The sequence below is a fragment of the Acomys russatus genome, chromosome 6 (assembly GCF_903995435.1).
Source record: "Acomys russatus chromosome 6, mAcoRus1.1, whole genome shotgun sequence".
Lineage (NCBI taxonomy): Eukaryota > Metazoa > Chordata > Mammalia > Rodentia > Muridae > Acomys > Acomys russatus.
Window position 1 is genome coordinate 33908724 of NC_067142.1, and position 18068 is coordinate 33926791.

At 41.3% G+C, this 18068-nt stretch overlaps 1 protein-coding gene across 1 annotated transcript in view; it reads left to right on the plus strand.

The window, feature by feature from the left end:
* Kdm5b (lysine demethylase 5B) overlaps positions 1-18068 on the plus strand; it is a 65771-nt gene that overhangs the window by 31234 nt on the left and 16469 nt on the right. Inside the window, exons 8-18 of the mRNA XM_051147447.1 lie at positions 2130-2288; positions 3754-3873; positions 4611-4769; positions 5999-6180; positions 7406-7568; positions 9220-9339; positions 10986-11180; positions 13940-14121; positions 14632-14756; positions 16916-17066; positions 17191-17305. Coding sequence (XP_051003404.1) covers positions 2130-2288; positions 3754-3873; positions 4611-4769; positions 5999-6180; positions 7406-7568; positions 9220-9339; positions 10986-11180; positions 13940-14121; positions 14632-14756; positions 16916-17066; positions 17191-17305 — 1671 coding nt within the window. The remainder of the gene's footprint in view (positions 1-2129; positions 2289-3753; positions 3874-4610; positions 4770-5998; positions 6181-7405; positions 7569-9219; positions 9340-10985; positions 11181-13939; positions 14122-14631; positions 14757-16915; positions 17067-17190; positions 17306-18068) is intronic.

Here is an 18068-nt window from a genome sequence, read left to right on the forward strand (position 1 = left end):
CTACATACCCAGGTCTGGGGAGTAAGCAGCATACTTGTTACGGGACTCAGGCCTTGTATACCAAACGAGTACTCGACCACTGAACTTCATCCCTAGCCTACTACCCCACCCCCTTTTTGAAAATGCCTCTACCTACAAGCTTATACTAGTATTGATTAACTTAGGATTAACAAAGGAAACATAGTTTAATGTTTGTTTAATCCACTTATAAGTAACGAAATAACCTGATTCTAGTAAGCATTGCCAGTGTTTTTTTTCTGAGTCATTTTCAGTTTGTACTGAATAGTAGTAACAAGGTGCATGCAACTTACTAGCCCCCTGCAGATGAGATGAAGGGTCGATCAAAAGTCAACCAGCAAGAAGGGTGGGGGGGACAAGAAAGAAAAGAGGAAGAGAAAGGAGTTGGATAATCAGGAGTGGGGCCTTGAGCGGTGACTGCTGAGGAATGGGATGCCTGTTGAAAGTTACGCTGTGCTGCATGTGTGCTCAAGCTGCAATCATGGTCCTCAGGAGTTACAGAGTGAGCCAAAAACAAACAAAAATTCTCTCGTAATATTAGAAAGTATCAGATTGACCTCCCCTGCTTTACTGTAAGATCCTGACAGAAGTGTCTTTTAAATTAGGAATCATTTCTCCCTGCTCCTTCCCACCATACAAAAAAGAAAATACATAAAATGTTCAGCGTCCATTATTTTTTCCTTTAATTATAAACAGTGAAACTTCCTGTTAGTTGACTTCTCAGCTTCCTGTTAGCAGGTTCATATACTGGATGGGGTCGGGGGTGGAGAGTGCCACCATTAAGATGGAACCACCAAATTCATAGTTATAATGGTGTTTTACAGTTCTCCAGGATATGAACTCAGGGTATGGGCAGGTTGGTTTCTCCTGAGGCCATTCCTTGTCCCTGCTGATTAGATGCCTGTGTGACAACTCAGCCCATATATGCCCCACCACCACCACCTTTGGGTGTATGGGGAGGAAACAGGCTCATGCAACTGACCTGGTCTTTGCACTGCCCCCCCCCCCCCCCTTCCAAATACTGGGATTACAGATTTGCACTACCACCAGCAGGGAGCACCCATCTCAAATCTAGAGTTGAACTCAAAGTAGTATCTCTGGCTGTCCTATCTTTCTCTGTGTCTGTTTGTCGGTCTCTCTTTCTAATTCAAGATACACCTGCCTCTGTTGCTTTATTTTTTTCACTTTTCATTGATCAGGTCTCTCTGGAACTGAGGCTAGCGTTGAAATCTTAGTCTTCCACAATAGCTTCCTACTGTCATGACCACAGGCGTCTGCACTATCCCTGCTCTAGAGTAGCTGCTTACTGTAGTTGTCTGGCTGAGAATTTATTACCTATGAGGATTATCTTAAACTTACTAAAATGACCATATGAGAACATTAAACATATACTTGGTAGAGCTTGGAGATCACAGTTCAGAATTGGGAGTGCATATGTTTATGAAATTCTCCTTATAGAGGCTGCAGAACTCTTTTTGGCTGTTTGCTTTTTAAAGTCAGTTTTCTGTATAGCTCCTGCTGTCCTGGAACTTGCTTTGTAAACCAGACTGCCCTTGAACTCAGAGCTCTGCCTGTCTCTGTCCCCTGAGCACTGGGATTAAAGGTCTGTGCCGCCACCACCACCACCACCACCACCACCACCTAGCTTAGAAGGTGCAGAGATGGATCATTAGGTAGTTCAGGCCGAACTTGATCAGACTTCAATCTCTAGAACTCATGTGGTAGAGAGACTTCTGACTTTTACATGCAGACAGACAGACAGACACACAAACACACACACACATCCACAAAATGTGTGAATTAAAACAAAATATGTGTGTGTGTGTTTCCTTTTTGTGAGTTGGCACATGACTGTTGTTAGAATACTTGCGTAGCTTGACCAGCCTTATGAAAACCAGGTATGGTACTGCATGCATGCTTGTTTTCCCAGCACTTAAAGATGGAGTCAGGATCAGAAATTCAAGGTCATCCTCAACTAAGCAATTAAGAGGCCACTTAAGTTATGTGGAGACCTTGTCAGAACAAGATTTAAAAAAGAAAAGAAAAGAAAAAAGTTCACAAGTCAAATAATAGCTTATGCTCATTTGTTTTATGTTTATTTTATTCTGTAGGTGGACCTGTATGTATGCCTCTTGTGTGGCAGCGGCAACGATGAGGACCGGCTGCTCCTGTGTGACGGCTGTGACGATAGTTACCACACTTTCTGCTTGATCCCCCCTCTCCATGATGTTCCCAAGGGAGACTGGAGGTGTCCAAAGTGTTTGGCTCAAGTGAGGATCAATGACTGGGAAAGAAAACTACTTTGGGACTGTAGTCTTCACCTCTGGGTTTTAGATTTCACAATAACAATAACGTCCAGGAACAAAGTGAGGCTGAGAAGCAAGTAGGAAAAAGGTCTTACAAAGCCTCACAGTGTATATGTGTTGTTCAGAGGCAGAAAACATTTTTAATAGGAAATTAAATTTTATTTATTCACCAACAAATTGATTGTAAAGCAGTGTGTGCTCTTTGTAGGAATGTATAAGCACTTAACAACTTAGACGGTGATTTCACAAGGCTACTAATCATTATTAATGTCTTAGTCTGTGTTCATCCAGACATTTTATTTTTCCGTGTGTGTGTGTGTGTGTGTGTGTGTGTGTGTGTGTGTGTGTGTGTGTGTGTGTGTGAGAGAGAGAGAGAGAGAGAGAGAGAGAGAGAGAGAGAGAGAGAGAGAGAGAGAGAGATGGGGTGAGGGATGTTTGTGCATTTGTGACAGGTCTCTGCTGGTTATAGGTGACTGACTTGCCAAGATGCTTCTGGTATCTGTCTCCATTACCCTCCTGGTAAAGGGACCTGGCTTTTAATTGAGGTGTTAGGATACAAACTCAGGTCTTCATGCCTGTGTGACATGTTCCTTATTGACTTACCTTCCTAGCTCCAGACATTTCTTCTGTTTTAAATGAATGGAATTATATTACTTTTACTAATTTACTTTTTAACCTAAATATTTTCAGTGTAGTATATGTAGGGCTGATATTTTAATAAAATGTAACAAAATTTGCTGACACCTATAAGGAAGCATTCGGTTATTGGAGTGTTACAGTTTGTGCTAGAATTAGGTTATAACACTAAGAGGATTTCTCAGTTTTATATATGGCCATAGTGTAACATGAGATGGCCTCACAAGGACATGAACTGAGAAAAGGTCCATAGTATTAGATAAATATTAGTATTTAAATGTTTAAGTATGCAATACCTCAATAGAGATGACATTGTAAGTAGGTCTCAATAGTCAAATCTATTTGACTCCATTATGTAGGGGAGTTCTTTAAGCCTCTGGAACCTCTTAGTGTTTTGTTTTTGGTTTTGATAACATTATTTAGTTATCATTAAGTATCTACACTTTGAGAGCTATTTTGCTTCCATCTAGTTATTAATTTCTATTTTGATATATTCTAAGTTGGTTTTATAGTTGAACATTATTCCTCTCATTTTTAGTACTGGAAACATTTGATCCTGAATGCAAATGAAAGTTAAATAATTAAAACGGTATTTTATTTGCTAAATACCAACTAAAAGTTATTTTATTTACTTATTGGGACAATCTCATTCTGGGAACATGCTGAGTTTTCTAATGTAGACCTAACAGAAAGAAAAAAATCCTAGAAAAATATCTTTGTGAGTATTGATTGGCTAGATACACTTGGCTTTTCAAATGTCACCTGGAACACAAATTTTCTTGTTCCCATGCAGGAATGTAGCAAGCCACAAGAAGCATTTGGCTTTGAACAAGCAGCAAGGGACTATACTCTACGTACGTTTGGGGAAATGGCAGATGCTTTCAAATCTGATTACTTCAACATGCCAGTCCATGTATGTAGATTTATACTAGTTTGATTTATAATTTAAAAAATTTTGTTACTAATTAATTACTTTGCTTATGTGTGTCTCAAGGGTGCTCAGGCAACACTGTATGTACATATGGAAATCAAAGACAACTTAACTACTGTGTTGGTTCTAGGGACTGAATCAAGTCCTCAGGCTTGGAAGTATGTGCCCCTAGCCGCTCTCTCCAGCTGTGGGTTAAGAATTATGTTACTTTTTTTTTTTTTTGAGAATGATCCTCAATTATGTAGCTTCTGTTAGTCAGTAATAACAGCCTACACCAATAAAGAAAACAGGACAGTTCTTGTAGTCCAACAGTTGCAACTTAAGGATCACAAAATTTATTGAAAGATTACTATGTACCAAGTAATGCACTGTTTGCAGTATTAAGAACACATTCATTAGCTTGGCGGTGGTAGCGCAGGCCTTTAATCCCAGCACTTGGGACACAGAGGCAGATGGATCATTGAGTTCGAGGCCAGCCTGGTTCACAAAGCAAGTCCAGGATAGTCAAAAACCAAAAAAAAAAAAAAAAAAAAAAGAGAGAGAGAGAGAGAGAAAAGAAAAGAGAAAGAAAGAAAACAGAATTATTGCCTGACTCAGAGCCACCCATGAGAAATTATGGATAGAAATTTTCTTTGAAGGTTAATCTGTAATTCCCATCTATTAACTAGTCAGTTTGTCAATGAGTGAAAAATAATTACTGAAGTTTTTTGTACTTCCAGATGGTTCCCACAGAGCTGGTGGAGAAGGAGTTTTGGCGGCTGGTAAGCACCATTGAAGAAGATGTCACAGTGGAGTACGGAGCCGATATTGCTTCAAAAGAATTTGGTAGTGGCTTTCCTGTTCGAGATGGGAAAATCAAGATTTCCCCTGAGGAAGAGGTTAGCTCCATCTGTAAGACTTGTAGCCTGAGACAGAGCTCTCTACCTAAAAGCATGGCCTTAGTCTAAAGGGCAGAGTCCTGGAGTAGTGGCATCCTCACTGTGACAAATAAAGGCCCTTTTAAGTGCTTTAGAAATTGTGTTACTAAAGTGCTGTTTTCATTAGCTTGAAATATTTACAGTTACTTTCAGCACAGTGTCGCATTCCCTCCACCATATATATGGTGTTCATTTTTCATTTTACATCCACGCAGAGAGGTATATACGTGTATATAGCTGACTAATCTCCACCAACTGAACACTTGAACTTATGGGCAACCAACAGTAAATAAGAAAATAGGATAGCCCAGCTGACGCTCCCTCCTTGCCTTTTTATTTTCATTACTTCTTTTCCAGTGTAGCCCCTGTTATCTTACACCATCACAGCTTCTTTTTGGGGGTGGGGTTCAAGACACGGCTTGCCTGTCTGGATTCACTTTGTAGACTAGGCTGGCCTTGAACTTACAGAGACTGCCTTTCTCTGCCCCGGAGTGCTGGGATTAAAGGTGTGCGCCACCACTGCCTGGCTCACTATCCCAGCTTCTAAAGATGTAGGTTTGTTTTCCTGGTTGTGAACTTCATGTTTATGTTTAGTTTATGTTCTGTGTCCTAAAACAAAACAGAAAGGGCAGCATGTGTATAGTTCAGGCCACTTAAAGTCTAAGCCAGATAGAACTAGAAAACGTCCTAGTGGCACCTCTATTTCAACCCCTAAGCCCTGTATTTTATTTGGAAGGATCTCTGTAGATAACCTGTAGCAGTAAAATTCTAGGGCCTGGACCAACAGTTGTAAGAGCACTTGCTCCCCTTTTAGAGGACTCGGATAAGGCTGCTCACAACTGCCTATGTCTCTCTTTTTTTCTGGTTTCTCAAGACAGGGTTTCTCTGTGTAGCCCTGGCTGTCCTGGACTCACTTTGTAGACCAGGCTGCCCTGGAACTCAGAGCGATCCACCTGTCTCTGCCTCCCGAGTGCTGGGATTAAAGAAGTGCGCCACCACGCCTGGCTCTGCCTTTGTCTCTTAGCTCCAAAACATTTGATGGCCTCTTCTATCTCCTTGAGTACCTGTATGCATGTACCAACCCACAAGTAAAAATGTAAATAAATATAACAAGAAAGGAACGAAGACACATTTTCAGAAGGGTTAGAATACAGCTAAAACTTTATCTGTTTTTTTCTGGCTCATTTTAGGAATATCTTGATAGTGGCTGGAATTTGAACAACATGCCTGTGATGGAGCAGTCTGTCCTTGCTCATATTACTGCTGACATATGTGGCATGAAACTGCCTTGGCTGTATGTGGGCATGTGCTTTTCTTCCTTCTGCTGGCATATTGAGGACCACTGGAGCTACTCCATCAACTACCTGCACTGGTGAGAACTGTGTGTGCAGCCTCTGAGCGAGCTGGGAAGGAACACTCCCCCTCTCAGATATATGCTGCCCCTGCCCAAAAGTACAGGTTCTTTGTTTTAGCTTCTGTTAGATTGCATTTCCTATCAGGTTAGGGTGCTTTACAAACTTGTACAAAATCCTCTGAAATCACACACTATTTTGCAAGTATAGCGTGTTTCTAGGAATAGTAGCTCCTAACATGGCAAAAGGCATTGTAGTTTCCACTCCTCCTGCTACAGGAAATCTCATTTGGTAGTCATGGTGACCCACATATCCCTTTGGGGAGGAGCTGGTACTTGGGATTATCAGTTTCCTTTGTTGTGCTGAATTCTGACATCACAACACTTAGTAGATCTCTCTAATCTATGCAGACATTTGAACTTTACTATCTAAACTTTTCACCCAAAGCCATTTTTTTTCTACATCTGTTCCCATACACACTCTCCTACTTAGAAGTGCAAAAAATATTTTAAAATCCATAACCCACCCGAACCCTACAGAGGAATTTGAGGATGTACCACAAGAAAGAGGTTGGCATGTGGATGTGCAGCATGGTTCTGCCTCCCCTAGCAGTAGCCTAGCCATAACAGGAAGATGATGCTTTTCATACCTCACAGGGATGGCACACGTTAACTGGTTAACAATTTAAAGTGCTTTTGAAGAATAAGGGCTCTTTCAAAATGCTAATTGCCTTATTAGTGTTTGAGTTAAACCTTTTCCACTAGAATGGGCAAGGTCCAAGAAAGGTAGAAGGTTGTCACTCCTTCTCAGTTGCTGAAGGGAGTTGCAGTTACTGTGTGTCCTGTAGCAGATGCGATTGTTTGTATTCGTATTCTTAGAAACTCTAGACGTCTGCACCTTGTAGAGTGGGATTGAGGACCTCAGATACAGAGTTTCATCTTTGTACTGCGAGGGAAAATGCACTCAGCATGTTCCACTCACTTGCTTATAGCTTAGTCTAAAAAACAAAGCCAAAGCCAGCAAGGTGAAGCACGCCTGTAATCCCAACCCTGAGGGAGGCAGAGGCTGGTGGATATTTGTGAGTTCCAGCCCAGCCTGGTCTACAGAGTGAGTCCAGGACAGCAAAGGCTACACAGAAAAACCCTGTCTTAGGGAAAAAAAGAGCCAAGTCAGAAAAGTATGAAGTGGTTAACATCATTTTGTGTTGTGTTACAAAATGGGTTGACTCTTATAATTTGTTTCTAGGGGTGAACCAAAAACCTGGTACGGAGTCCCAGGATATGCTGCTGAGCAGCTAGAAAATGTAATGAAGAAATTAGCTCCAGAGCTCTTTGTGTCCCAGCCAGATCTCCTCCACCAGCTTGTGACCATCATGAACCCCAACACTCTGATGACTCATGAAGTGCCTGTATGTTCTGAGTAATCCTCCTGCTACTCCCTTTACTCACTACTCTGTTACCTTTTTTTGTTTTCTTATTAAAATGATATTTGGTCTTATATTTTCATAATATGACTTGGTAACAGAAGCCGCTGTTTGGCACTAATCCAAGGGGCCAGGTACTTATACTACAGGACCCCACCTTACTGAGCAGACTTGCTTTGCAAACAGTGTGCAGTTCAACACAGTTGGAATTGTATAACTATTGCCCTTAATGATTTCTGTACTATAAATTGTTATAACTTTACTCAACAAAAATATAAAAAGTTGGGGCTGGAGAGATGGCTCAGAGGTTAAGAACACTGGTTGTTCTTTCAAAGGTCCTGAGTTCACAACCATCTATAATGGGATCTGGTGCCCTCTTCTTGCCTGCAGGTGTACATACAAGCAGAACACTGTACACATAATAAATAAATAAATAAGTAAATAAGTAAATAAATAAAGTTTGGGGTCGTGGTGGCGCACGCCTTTAATCCCAGCACTTGGGAGGCAGAGGCAGGTGGATCTCTGTGAATTCAAGGCCAGCTTGGTTTACAAAGCAACTCCAGGACAGCTAAGGCTACACAGAGAAATCCTGTCTCAAAAAACAAAACAAATAAATAAAAAATGAAAAGTTACTAGACAATACAAAAGAGTTTACTATGAAACTCCAGTTTTAGCATCCTTTAAAAAATATTTATAAATTTTGTTATAATTTTATTTATAAATACAAAAATATTTATGTTTATAAGGTGCTCTTTTGAGCCATTTCCAGCTGTTGGTGTCAGGATCTTTTATGCATTTTTCTTACAAGAAGAATTTGGGTTGGCATGTTGTTCAGTGGAGTGCCTTTCTAATACGAACAGATCCTGGGTTTAATCCCCAACACTTTGTAAAGAAGAAACAATGAGTTTTATGGAATCTCATGATCTTAGTTTTGAATGATTAACCAAAATAGCATGCTAAGTAGGACTGATTATTTTGATGGTGGTGCTGGGAATTGAACTCAGGGCCTTGGGAGTACTAGGCTTGTACTTCGTCTGATCCTGCTTCCCAGCCGGAACTGTGCGTTGTACTTTGCTTATCGCCCCACCCACCCTCACACTCCATAAACACCTGTAGGTATTGTATGTATACCTGCTTATTGTTCTTCAGGGATCCCGATTTTCAGACCCATTAAGTGTGTGTTCATGGAAATAACTTGAAAGTAATTACCGAAAACAGTGTCTTCATTGTTAATATTTCTCTTGTTGGATTTTTCCTGTTTGTCAAAATTGGAATAAAATATAGGCCCTATATTTAGGACCTAGGAAAATAAATGGAACATTCTTCCTTTCTGAACTAGAACTTGTTCAATCTGGCCTCACAGTTTCTGCTTCACTATCACGGAATTTAGGACATTCCTGATGGTGCCTGTCCTGCCTCTTAGAAGGGGCCTATCTTTGTGGTGTGAGCACTGTCTTCTGTTAGTCTGGTATACCACTCTATATAGTGGCAGAAATCAGCTGCGTCTATCACTGTAATTTTTTTCTCTTAATTGATAGAATCTGTATGTGTTTGGAGAATCATGTAATAGTTCTTACCCACACTGTCTTTGAGAATGCTGCTGGACAACCTTCACATCTCATTCTTGTTTCTGTAGGTTTATCGAACGAATCAGTGTGCTGGGGAGTTTGTGATCACGTTTCCAAGAGCCTACCACAGTGGTTTCAACCAAGGTTTTAATTTTGCCGAGGCTGTTAACTTCTGCACTGTTGATTGGGTATGTTTTGAGGTTTTTGTTTTGTTCTTGTTTTTCTTTCTTTCTTCTTTTTTTTTTTTTTTTTTTTTTTTTTTTTTTTTTTTTTGAGACAGGGTTTTTCTGTGTAGCCTTGGCCATCCTGGACTCACTTTGTAGACTAGGCTGGCCTCGAACTCACAGTGATCCGCCTGCCTCTGCCTCCTGAGTGCTGGGATTAAAGGCGTGCGCCACCACTCCCAGCTTGTTCTTGTTTTTCAAGACAGCGTCTCTCTGTGTAGCCTTGCCTGTCCTTGAACACCAAGATCTGCCTGCCTCTTCCTCCCAAGTGCTGGGATTAAAGATGGACACCACCACGCCCAGCCAATTGGGTATGGGTTGAGCTTTATCAAATCTACCATTTTCCTGTGCAAATAGCATATAATGCTTTTTAAAATGTTCATTTTGCTATTATAATACAAATTCTTTTCCAGTCTACAATGAGATAGAACACTTACAACACACGGCCTGACAACTCAGACATGAGCATACTGCCTAGTTTAGTTTACATTTCTTTCGTAGTGAGACCTCTCACTTTCTTTTTAGGATTTATTTATTTATTTATTGGTGTTTTGAGACAGGGTTTTTCTGTGTAGCTTTGGTTGTTCTGGACTCAATTTGTAGACCAGGCTGGCCTCTTGAACTCAAGAGATTCACCTGCCTCTGCCTCCTGAGTGCTGGATTAAAGGCATGCACCACTGCCCCAGGCAAGATTTATTATTTTTTAAGTGTGTGTGTGTCTGCACATACAACCAAACAGGCATGTGCTAGGAACAGTGGAGGCCAGAGAAGGCATGATTATGGGCAGTGCTGGGTCCTAGTATCTATACTCTGGCCTCTGTAAAAATCAGCACTTGCTCTTAACTGCTGAGCAACATGTCCAGCCCCAAGACACTTCTTTTCAGACTGTAGAACTTTTGTTCTTTTGTTTTAATTTGATGTGCATTGACACTTTTCTTGCATGTATATCTGCCTAAGTGTGTTAGATGCACTGGTGTTGGAGTTGTAGACGGTTGTGAACTGCCATGTGGGTGCTGGGAATAGCCGGTGCTCTTAACTGCTGAGACATCTCTCCAGGCCCAAATTGTATAAGTTTTAAATGAAGTTTCTGGATAGAGAATTGTTTTTATTTTTGTTTTTTTAGTGTTGCCGAGGCTAGACCTGAGCTCTTTGTTGCAAACCATCCTTCTGCCTCAGCAGGTTCTGGGGAACCTAACTTGTAGCAAGACTTCCTGAAGAACAGCATCAGTGACTTCAGATACGGCCGATGCTACTAAAGCTTACAGCCTAGTAACACGTACTGTAGTCTGACGCTGTGGGTAGGGCTCCAGGTCCCCACATTGTTTGAGGAAATGTACAAATATTTTCAGTTATACTCCATATTACTCACATTGTCAATACATTTTTTTCTCTAAACCAGTTTTCAACTAAGTTACTTAATGTGCCAGATCTTTAGTGCACAAAGATGAGTAGGCCCAGGGCTCTAGAATCTCTCAGTCTAGTTTAGGGTTGACAATTGATAGATGTTTTGACCTAGATTGCATTGTTTGGTAGTACCATATTGTAAGTCAGAATGTTTTGGAACTTCAAGAAAAGATGAATAAGCCATTCCTTTCTGCCTTGTGACACAGCTACCTTTGGGCCGCCAGTGCGTGGAGCACTATCGATTGCTGCACCGCTATTGTGTGTTTTCCCACGATGAGATGATATGTAAAATGGCTTCCAAGGCTGACGTGCTAGACGTTGTGGTGGCATCAACTGTTCAGAAGGACATGGCCATTATGATCGAGGATGAAAAAGCTTTAAGGGAAACCGTCCGTAAATTGGTAAGGTTTCTGGAAATCAAATTCCATGTCATTGACTATAATTTATTTGTGTGTGTTTGTTAGTGTGTGTGTGTGTGTGCGTGTGTGTGTGTGTGTGTGTGTGTATGTGTTTCTTTGCTTTTTGTTTTTTGAGACAGAGTATCTCTGTGTGTAGCCTTGTTGTCCTGGACTGGCTTTGAAGACCAGGCTGGCCCTGAACTCACAGAGACCTGCCTGCCTCTGCTTCCCGAGTGCTGGGATTAAAATAAGCCACCACGCCTGGCTTATTCTTGGGTGTTTTACTACCATTTTAGGAGGTCATTCCTTACTGTATTTCATTTCTACAAAAGCTGATTTAATTGATAGGTAGCTATACTTTTTTATTTGTATTGACTGTTTATCTTATGTATCACTATTTCTCTGAAATATCTCTTCTAAAGGTTTGTCTTTTTTAATTATAAAATTATAATATTGTAGTAATGCTGCTCCCTTTGTCCCTGCCCTTCCTCCCCAGTATGGCCTTGAATTCTGCTGATCTCTGCGTTCTACATGCTAGAGTACAAAGCTTGCCTCTTTTAGTCATTTTACTCTGTCTTAAGAGATCTGTGCATAATACAAAGAAGTTCTCCAGTAACTCCTACTTTTAAGTATTAATGTCTTCTGTAGCATTTTAAGTAAATTTTGTTTGTATAAAATAAAAGTCTAAAGCTAAAGGCGTGGTGGCCTTTAATCCCAGCACTTGGGAGGCAGAGGCAGGTGGATCTCTGTGAGTTCGAGGCCAGCCTGATCTACAAAGAAAGTTCAGGACAACCAGGGCTACACAGAGAAACCCTGTCTCGAAAAACAAACAAAACAACAACAACAACAAAATCTAAAGTGTTTGGGGCTTATTGTTTTTGTCCTTGTTTATTTTGCATATGAATGTCCAGTTCTCCCTTCACAGTTTCTTAAAATTCACCTTCTCTCTGAATTGCCTTGGTACCTTTGTTTAAAGCCTGTGCATCTAACTTATTGCTAATACTAAATGGTCTTTACCACTGCATTTTATTTTTAATTATCTGTGTGTGGGGGGGGATAGATTTTGTGCATGTAAGTTCAGTGCCCACACAGTTCAGAAGAGGATGTCAGATGTCTTGGAGCTGGTGTTACAGTCATAAGCACAGTAGTAACATGGATGCCAAGAACTGAGCTTGGGATCCTTGGCAAGATTCAAGTGCTTACCATTGAGCTATCTCTCCAGCTCTCTAATTTTCTAAACATCTTTGAAATAACAGTGTGAGTGTCCCAGTTTCTTTTAGAAAGCAGGCTTGCCTTGAGAGAATGACTTTGGACTTCTGATGCTCCTACCTCTACTTCCCCAGTCCTAGGATTATACATTTATGCTAGCACACACTCAGTTTTATTCAGTGCTGAAATGGAATTCAGGCCTTGCAGCAGATAAGGCAAGCCATCTACCCACTGAACTACAATCCTAACCTCTCGCTTTGTTATTTATTTTAAAATTATTATTTTTTAATCTTTTTTAGTTCATTTGCATTTTCCTATTAAGACTTTGATTTAGTAGATTTTAAAAATTGATTCTTCTGGGTCAGCTATATACAAAAATAATTTTTTATGATACTGTGTATAGAATACTGGGATGTTGTCTATTGGGAGCTCATTACAGGCCACCAACATCAAGTGTCCCCTGATATTTTATAGTTGGAGAAGCCATGCCTAGTGGATTTAAGTGACGTGCCAAGGTCTACATCAATAAAGTAGCTAGTGATGACCCGCAGAAGGCCTGCCTAGGACCAGGATTTCAGCCTGGTGTAGTAGACTCCACCTCCAGCTGAAGAGCTGTCAGCAGTTGATAGCTGCTGGAGGGGGCAGCATGATTTTTTTTCTTAGGGGTGTACCAGTGAGGGGGTGTCTATGCCCATTGGGTGCCCATACTCATGTGCATCTGGGACCCACTGGGTTACTAAAAACAAACAAAAGGACAACAACTGAGAAGGGGATGGTGGGAGGGCATTGTAGTGGAGTAGATGTAATTAAAATATACAGATAGAAAACTCTGAAACTAAAAGTGTTACATAACAAATAATAGTAGCTAGCTTTTGCAATATTTTCACTGCAAATTCAGAGTTGGTCTTTGGTCTTTGGTCTCCTTTTATTTATAGCCCAAGAAGTCCAGATCATAAATAAAATGAAAAATACGTTCATTAGCATTTTTTACTTTTGCTTGGCCTTGTTGACCTAACATGTAATTGTCAGAAATGGTTAAACTATTAAGGCAAAACACAGGAGTCTAATGATTTAAAATTGAGTTAATCAGAATTGATCTTCTTATGATTTATTTGGATGCAGATGAGAAAAGATGGTAGAGTTTGGTTTTAAGTGACAAAAGAAATCTCAGAAGGACCTTCTAGAGGTCAGATGGGATGAACTACAGTTGAAATGTTCACTTCGGAAATACTTTTTTGTTTTGTTTTTCCAGACAGGGTTTCTCTGTGTAGCCCTGGCTGTCCTGGACTCACTTTTTAGACCAGGCTGGCCTTAAACTCACAGCGCCCCACCTGCCTCTGCCTCCCGAGTGCTGGGATTTAAGGCATGTTGCCACTTTGCCCAGCTTTTTCTTGTTTTTTTTTTTTTTTTTTTTTTTTTTAAGCATTTTAAGATTTTACTTTTAAGGTGGGAGTGGTTTTTTGCTTGTTTGTTTTTAATTCAATGCGAACTTGCCTTTGAGTCCTTTATATTGTGTTATCCTTCCAAAGCCTCTAATACAGATTTCATTTTAGGGTGTAATTGACTCAGAAAGAATGGATTTTGAGCTGTTGCCAGATGATGAGCGGCAGTGTATAAAGTGCAAAACTACATGCTTCATGTCTGCCATCTCCTGCCCCTGCAAGCCTGGCCTGCTGGTCTGCTTACATCATGTAACCCAGTTGTGTTCTTGCAGCCCTCACAAGTATAACCTGCGGTAAGTAGGGAGGATGGCTTTTTCCCTTAGGGAAAGCATCAAACCACTTGTTTTTCTCTTTGTGCGTACTTGTGCGTACATGTATATTTATGTGTGTGTTCTTGCATTAGTGTTTGCGTGTGTTCACATTCATGTGTGAATGCCGTTCTGTATCCGAAAGCAGTAGGAAGAGAGACAGTGGGCCCCACCCCTAGTGACACACTTCCTCCAACAAAGGCCACACCTTCTAATCCCTGTCAAGTAGCAAGACTCCCTAGTGACCAAGCTTCAAATATACGAGCCTACGGTGGCCATGCCTACTCCGACCATACACATGGCTTTTAGGGATTAGAGCGTAGGTTCTTAGCTTTCAAGGAAAGTGCTTTGCCTGTTAATCATCTTCCCTAGCTGCACTGTGTCTTTACTAAAAAAGTCCAAGGACATCTCTATTATTGGTCTCAGAAATATTGACGATAAGACACTGCTTTTCTCCAGTTACCTGTCTCACTGTTGTTTGTGTTCTGTCTCCAGGTATAGATACACTCTGGATGACCTCTATCCCATGATGAATGCATTGAAGCTTCGAGCAGAATCTTACAATGAATGGGCCTTAAATGTGAATGAAGCTTTGGAAGCAAAGATCAATAAGAAGAAAAGTATGTAATACAGAAAGTGCGACTTGCTAGCCAGCAGAGGGTAGTTGGAGTTTTGTTGCAGCCAACTTTTAAGTTTTCATCAAAACAAATGAATGGAGCCGGGCCTGGTGGCGCACTCCTTTAATCTCAGCGCTTGGGAGGCAGAGGCAGACTGATCTCTGTGAGTTTGTGGCCAGGACAGCCAGGGCTACACAGAGAAACCCTGTCTCTGAAAAACAGATAACTAAAAAACAGCCTGGTTTTATTTTTAGCTCTTGTCTGAACAGGTTTCCACAGCCTTGACAGAGGTTTTAAGCCAAAGTGGATGGGGCAGATGGTCTCAGCATCTAAGTAAAGTCTGCCTGTATAGAATATGGAGGATGATTTGGGGACCAGAGAGATAGCTCAGTGGCTAAATGTACACTGGGCCACACAAGCCCAGTGAGCTTGAGTTTGATCCCTGGGACCCAGTAAAGATGGAAGGAGAGATTGTGTGTGTGTGTGTGTGTGTGTGTGTGTGTGTGTGTGTGTGTGTGTGTGTGTGTGTGTGTGTGTGTGTGTGTCCCTGTCCCCCATTAAAAAGAAAAAGAACAAAAATTATTTTATTAAAGAAAATAGACCTGGAGAGTTGGCTCAGAGGTTAAGAGCACTGGCAGCTCTTTCAGAGGACCTGGGTTCAATTCTGGACATTCACATAGCAGCTAACAACTGTCTGTAACTGTCCAGTCCCGGGGGGACACAGTGCCCCCTTCTGGCCTCAAGTCACTGCATACATGTGGTACATAAACTTACGTGCAGCCAAAATTGTCATGCATATAAAAATAATCAAGCCAGGTGTGTTGGCACACATCTTTAATCCCAGCACTCTGGAGGAAGAGGCCAGTCCAGACTTTTTTTGTTTTGTTTTTCGAGACAGGGTTTCTCTGTGTAGCCTTGGCCATCCTGGACTCACTTTGTAGACCAGGCTGGCCTCGAATTCACAGCGATCTGCCTGCCTCTGCCTTCCGAGTGCTGGGATTAAAGGCGTGCACCACCACGCCTGGCCGGTCCAGACTTTTCAATGTATTTTATTAAACGATGTTTTGAAACGCAGTATATTACTAATTAGATGTCTATTAAATGTTGGCATAATGTTTTCTAGTTCTAATCAAAGTTTAATGTCCTTGGCATTTATAGTTACCTTTTCTTTCTTTTAAAATGGAAGATTTTTATTTTATATGTGTGTTTTGCCTGCGTGTGTGCATGGGTCTGCATGCATGCTTCATATCTACTGAGGCCAGAAGAGGGCTGTGGATCGCATGGAGATGGAGTTAAGGATGGTTATAAGTTGTGTGGGTGCTCGTAACCACCTGGGTCCTCTTCAAGAACAAGTGCTCTTAGCTGCTGAGTCACCTCTACAGCCACTGTCTACCTTTTAAGATTATATTTTTTGTGTGTTTGTGTTGGTGCTTGCAGAGGCCAGAAGAAGGTGCCAGATCCCTCGGTCTAGAATTACCCGCTTATGAGCCACTATGTGTGTCCTGGGATCCAAACCTGGTCTTTGGGGAGAACAGCATGCTCTTGGCTGCTGAGCCTACCCTCTGTTCCCTTCAGTACTTCTGCTCTTGTGTAGATCAGCAAGTCACCTCCTTCTTTTCATGTAGTGGAAGGGAGCAATATGACCAGTTTCTTGTCAGTTATAAAGTGAAATAAAGGACTACAAAGAGGATTAAGCCACCATAAGATCTATTTTTTTCACAAATCAGCTGATAATTTCACTTAAAAAAAAAAAATCTTAAGGGGCTGGAGAGATGGCTCAGAAGTTAAGAGCACTGTCTGTTCTTCCTGAGGTCATGCGTTCAATCCCCAGCAACTACATGGTGCCTCACAACCATCTATAATGTGATGTGATACCCTCTTCTGGCATACAGGTGTACATGCAGGCAGAGGACTCATACATACATAAATAAATACATCTTTAATAAAACAAACAAAACTTAAATCCATTATTTCTTAACATTTCTATCTGAAGACCAACTCTAAGTACTTCTTGTTCAGCTTCTTCCCACCCCCACAACATCAGAAAAATATTGTCTAAACGTAACAGTTTTAATGTTACGCTTGTGTATAAGAATTGGCCAGATGTAGCAGTGATCATAACATGGAGGGTCACAGGAGTGATGATTTGTTCTTCATTTTAGGTCTTGCCAGCTTTAAAGCTTTAATTGAAGAATCAGAAATGAAGAAATTCCCAGACAATGATCTTTTGCGACACCTCCGATTAGTCACACAGGATGCAGAAAAGTGTGCTTCTGTTGCCCAGCAATTGCTTAATGGCAAAAGGCAGACAAGGTATGTCCTTCTGAGGATTTGAGACTGGAATCTGTGGCACTTGAACCTAGAAGCCTGTTACAGCTTATTTCTGGGATATTGGCACATGTGTCCTCATGGCTTCCTCGGGCCATTGTCTTTATAGGTATCGGTCTGGTGGAGGAAAGTCTCAGAATCAGCTGACAGTGAATGAACTCCGACAGTTTGTCACACAGTTGTACGCTCTTCCGTGTGTCCTTAGTCAGACACCATTGCTAAAGGTAACCATGTAAAGATATGCAGTGGACTTTGGGTAAATCCTATATTTTGTATACTCAGTTGACACTATTAAGTAATCCCCTTGTGTGGTTAATTTGTATATTGATTTGTGTGTCTGGGTAGAGCATCAGATACATTAGAATTGGAAATAGCAGTGGTTGTGAGCCACCTGACGTGGGTCTGGGAACTGCAACTCTGTTCCCCGTGAAGAATGGCAAGTTTTCTTAAGCTCTGACCCATCTTCTCTCCGGGCCAGTAATTTGCAGGTGTTTTAATGATGCATCAATCTTGTGGATATAGTGGGTGGGTATAAGGAGATTAAAATGGAGGGAAGATAAAGTTGGAGATTTTTACTATGAAAGTAACCACTGAGCTGGCATGGCGACCCACACTTGTAATCCCAACACTTAGAGCACAAGACAGGAGGACTGTCAGAAACACGATGCCAGCCTCGGCTTCATAGGGAGTCCCAAGAGCCAAAGAGATGCTTATTTGACCTTGTTCTATAACTATGCGGACCAGAGAGGCTGGATTTCCTGCACATGCCTGCCTCTAGCCTGAATTCCAAGGGGCCAGAACAGGATTATTGCTAAGACTTGTTGGCTTCCTAGCTGAGAAAAAGAAATGTGAGCGCCAGGTTCAGGGAGGGAGCCTACATTGGAGATACAAAGCATGCTTAATGCCCTTTTCTTGTCATCACAAGCAAGACTGCATCAACAGGTGCATATACCCCCTATATGCATATGCACACAAACTCACATAGAT